This window comes from Octodon degus, unplaced genomic scaffold (assembly GCF_000260255.1).
Source record: "Octodon degus isolate 3935 unplaced genomic scaffold, OctDeg1.0 scaffold00021, whole genome shotgun sequence".
Classification (NCBI taxonomy): Eukaryota; Metazoa; Chordata; class Mammalia; order Rodentia; family Octodontidae; genus Octodon; species Octodon degus.
Window position 1 is genome coordinate 20433609 of NW_004524597.1, and position 3342 is coordinate 20436950.

At 33.6% G+C, this 3342-nt stretch overlaps 1 protein-coding gene across 1 annotated transcript in view; it reads right to left on the reverse strand.

The window, feature by feature from the left end:
• LOC101565851 overlaps window positions 1-1751 on the reverse strand; it is a 31292-nt gene extending 29541 nt beyond the window's left edge. Inside the window, exon 1 of the mRNA XM_004628177.1 lies at window positions 1638-1751. Within this exon, the coding sequence (XP_004628234.1) occupies window positions 1638-1751 (114 nt within the window). The remainder of the gene's footprint in view (window positions 1-1637) is intronic.
• Between the last annotated feature and the right edge of the window lie 1591 nt (window positions 1752-3342).

Consider the following 3342-nt stretch of genomic DNA (forward strand, 5'->3'; position numbering starts at 1 on the left):
TGTATCTGTGTATTCAAAGTAGTTAGGATAGATATATAGTTACATTCTCTTAATGAATAGAGTGATTTGTTCTAATGGTGTTTGTAGATAGGATATCATGTCCACATCTTGTACAGCAATTAATCACCAGGAGGAATGTATGCAATGTATTAATTATTGAAACTGTCCTACCAATTTGATTTGAAACTGTCTCATTGCTATTTATCAATAAAATTATGAAAAAAGATTATTTTAACAGCAGAGCAATAGTCTCTCATATTAATGTACTATAATTTAACCAGTTTGCTGTTGGATACTTGATAATTTCTACTCTCATAATTATTGTAATAAAAAGTACCCCAAAGGAACTAAGACACCTGCTCACTGCAACAAAAGTGTATGTTTTTAATCATTTTGAAACATTTAGGTAGTAATATGGATAAGCTGAAGCTCACTTTGGTAGGAGGAATATGACCAAATAGGTACAATTTTATTCTATTTTATTGTTTCTGGTGTCATCAAAAACATTTCCATCCAGAATGCTTGACTTGAAGGTCAACAAAGTTCTTCTCTTAAATTTAATTTATTTAAATTTTGGAAATAAAATAAAATGTTTGATTAAAGAAAATGTACTGGTCAGAGAGGAACAGATAGTACATTAAAAAAGAGAACCTGAAAATTTAAAGAAGTGCTATAAAACACATTCATTAGGACCTTGCAGGACAATGGTCAGGGGGAATGTAAATCCTAGTGGTGACTAAAGTAGTTGAACTTCTTTTTTTCCTTTCCTCCCCTTGTTTATAGGCTACATATCTGGATGTGGGTATAGGTCTGTGAGAGCTAAGTAACCTGTGCCATTTGATTTTTTACTGAAAAATAATTAAGGTATATTATTAAACCAAGGATCTGGTCTCCCTGCTGCTTTCTGCAGGTGGAATTAATGAAAAGTGCAGTTTCCCCTGAGCTCAGCCCAAAGAGCAACTCATCCCTAACACAAAGGATTCACCAGAAGATGGAGGCAGGGGCAGGTGAAGGCATGAATTTTGGTGGCTTGGCTCTTGCTAACCTTGCTATCCTTTGCTAATTCTTAGATTTGCTTTCTTAGAGTTAAGCTTTCTCTTTGGAAAGTATGAGTGACTGGCTGAGGATGTGCTACAGAAAAGGTGAAACAAGAAACAAAAGAAAGTAGAGAGTGGAGTTTTTGTTAGAAATATGATTTCGTGATTTGTCTCTTCTGCTCAGTAGTACCTGCTCATGAGGCCAATAGAAGACAGGCATGAACTGCTTTAGGACACCATTTGTGCATGCTTATAAACATGCTCCATCATATTTGTCCTTTAGGCACACCCCCCAGAAACTTGGCATGGGAGTTATAGTTCCTGTTAGAAATAGAATGCCTCTTTTGCTAGGCATTGATACATGATGATTTAATTTAGTTTCAGTCAATGTCATTTTCTTTATTTGCTAAAATATTGACATTTGCTTGAGGAGAATTCAGCCACCATATAAGTAAGACTGACGGCTTAACCTACTGGTAGATGTCAAGATAATAGGAAACTCCAAGTGTAAAGTGGAAATTTGGGTTTCTCTAGAAATACATTGACTTTGTGTTACTATGACTCAGTTAAATCTCCTAAGCATTACTCAGCAGAGAGTACCTTGTGGGGAAGGTGAATGTCCATGACCCTCATGGCTCTCTGGAGGTCCCCATTCAGGCCATTGTCACCATGGTTGGTTGTAGAGGCAAGATTTGTGTCTGTTATATTCAGCATTATGTTCCCTTATGGCCCATAGTGGGTGCTTGATAAATACCTATTGAAAGAGTAATTTTTAAACTTTCAGAGATTTATTTTCTAAAGAAGAAATCATAGCTCAAAGGAAATGCTAAGGAGTTTATATAAATGTGATAAAAACACTCTGGAATTGCATAAGGGTATGGCAAAAGAAGCTTTATATATATATATAAAAGAATATATATATATATTCTTTTGTTAGGAATTGACCCATGATGATTTAATTTACTTTCAGTCAATGGCATTTTCTTTGTTTGATAAAATATTGACAATATTTTGAGGAGAATTCAACAACCATACAAATAAGACTGACAGCTTAACCTACTGATAGATTTCAAGATAATAGAAAAAAATATATATGCCAGGTGTACTGTATTGGTCAAAAAGCACATGATAAATGTAAAGTCATTGCTGGCTGCTTTCTCACTCATGCATTGCCAAATCACAGGTACATTAAGAATAAAGTTTGACTCTGACCTTCTTTTTATATCTATTGTATTATGAGATTCACACTTTTTTCTCTTCAATCTGCTGAATATTCCACTTCAATGTTTTTCTTATTTAGATATAATATCCAGAATGCTCTCATAAGCAAGTTTTGTACTTAAATACCCTGAAATCTTAGAAATTGATGGATGTTTGTGATCTATATGTCAGTGTGAAAAATGAGAGGAGGAGCATATTAGGATTTACTTTTATATAAGCCTAAAATAACCATTTACCATGAACTTGCACAAAAAATATGTTGCTTTAGATAGTCAGCATTATCTGCTGATGAGACTATAAAATAGAGGTGATTATAATCAAGTTAGAAGATTCCACAAGAAATGTTTGATATTAAATTTCATTTTAATTAGAAATTTAAGATAAATTATTTTATTTTTACTTTAAGCATGTAAAATTGGACAAAAAGAGCACTAACTGCTACCTTCAAAAAATGGATAGAACTTAGTAGGGCAATGATCTTAGCTATCCTGTGTATATACATATATGATTTCCCCTCTTTCTTTTTTCTTTCCCTCATTCCAATTGTTCATTCCTTTTGAGAAGTTTCTTTCTCTTTTACAGTATCTATTGTATCTTCCAGATTTTATTTACTCTTTCATGTTCTTATAAAAGAGAGACAGTATGATATTTGCACATGTGGGTCTGATTTATTTCACTTATGAGTGTAGCCTCTAGTTGCATCCATTTACCTATTAAATTTAGGTAAATGTTTATCTTCGGTTCAAGTTTATCTTTCTATATAGCTGAGTAATACCTCATTGTGTAAAAATATCACATCATCTTAATCTGTTCCTCAGTTGATGGGCATTTGGGTTGCTTCTGACATTTAGCTATGACAAATTGTGTTGCTATAAACCTGAAAAATATACCACATATATTGCTATGGTATGATGATTTCAGTTCTTCTGGAAAAATACCCAGGAGGGGGATAGCTGGGTCAACAAGGGCCTCTAATCCTAGATTTTTGAGGAGTCACTACACTAATTTCCACAGAGATTATACCAGTCTTTACTCCCATCAACAGTGACAACCTCTCCAGCATTTGTTATTACTTGATTTTTTT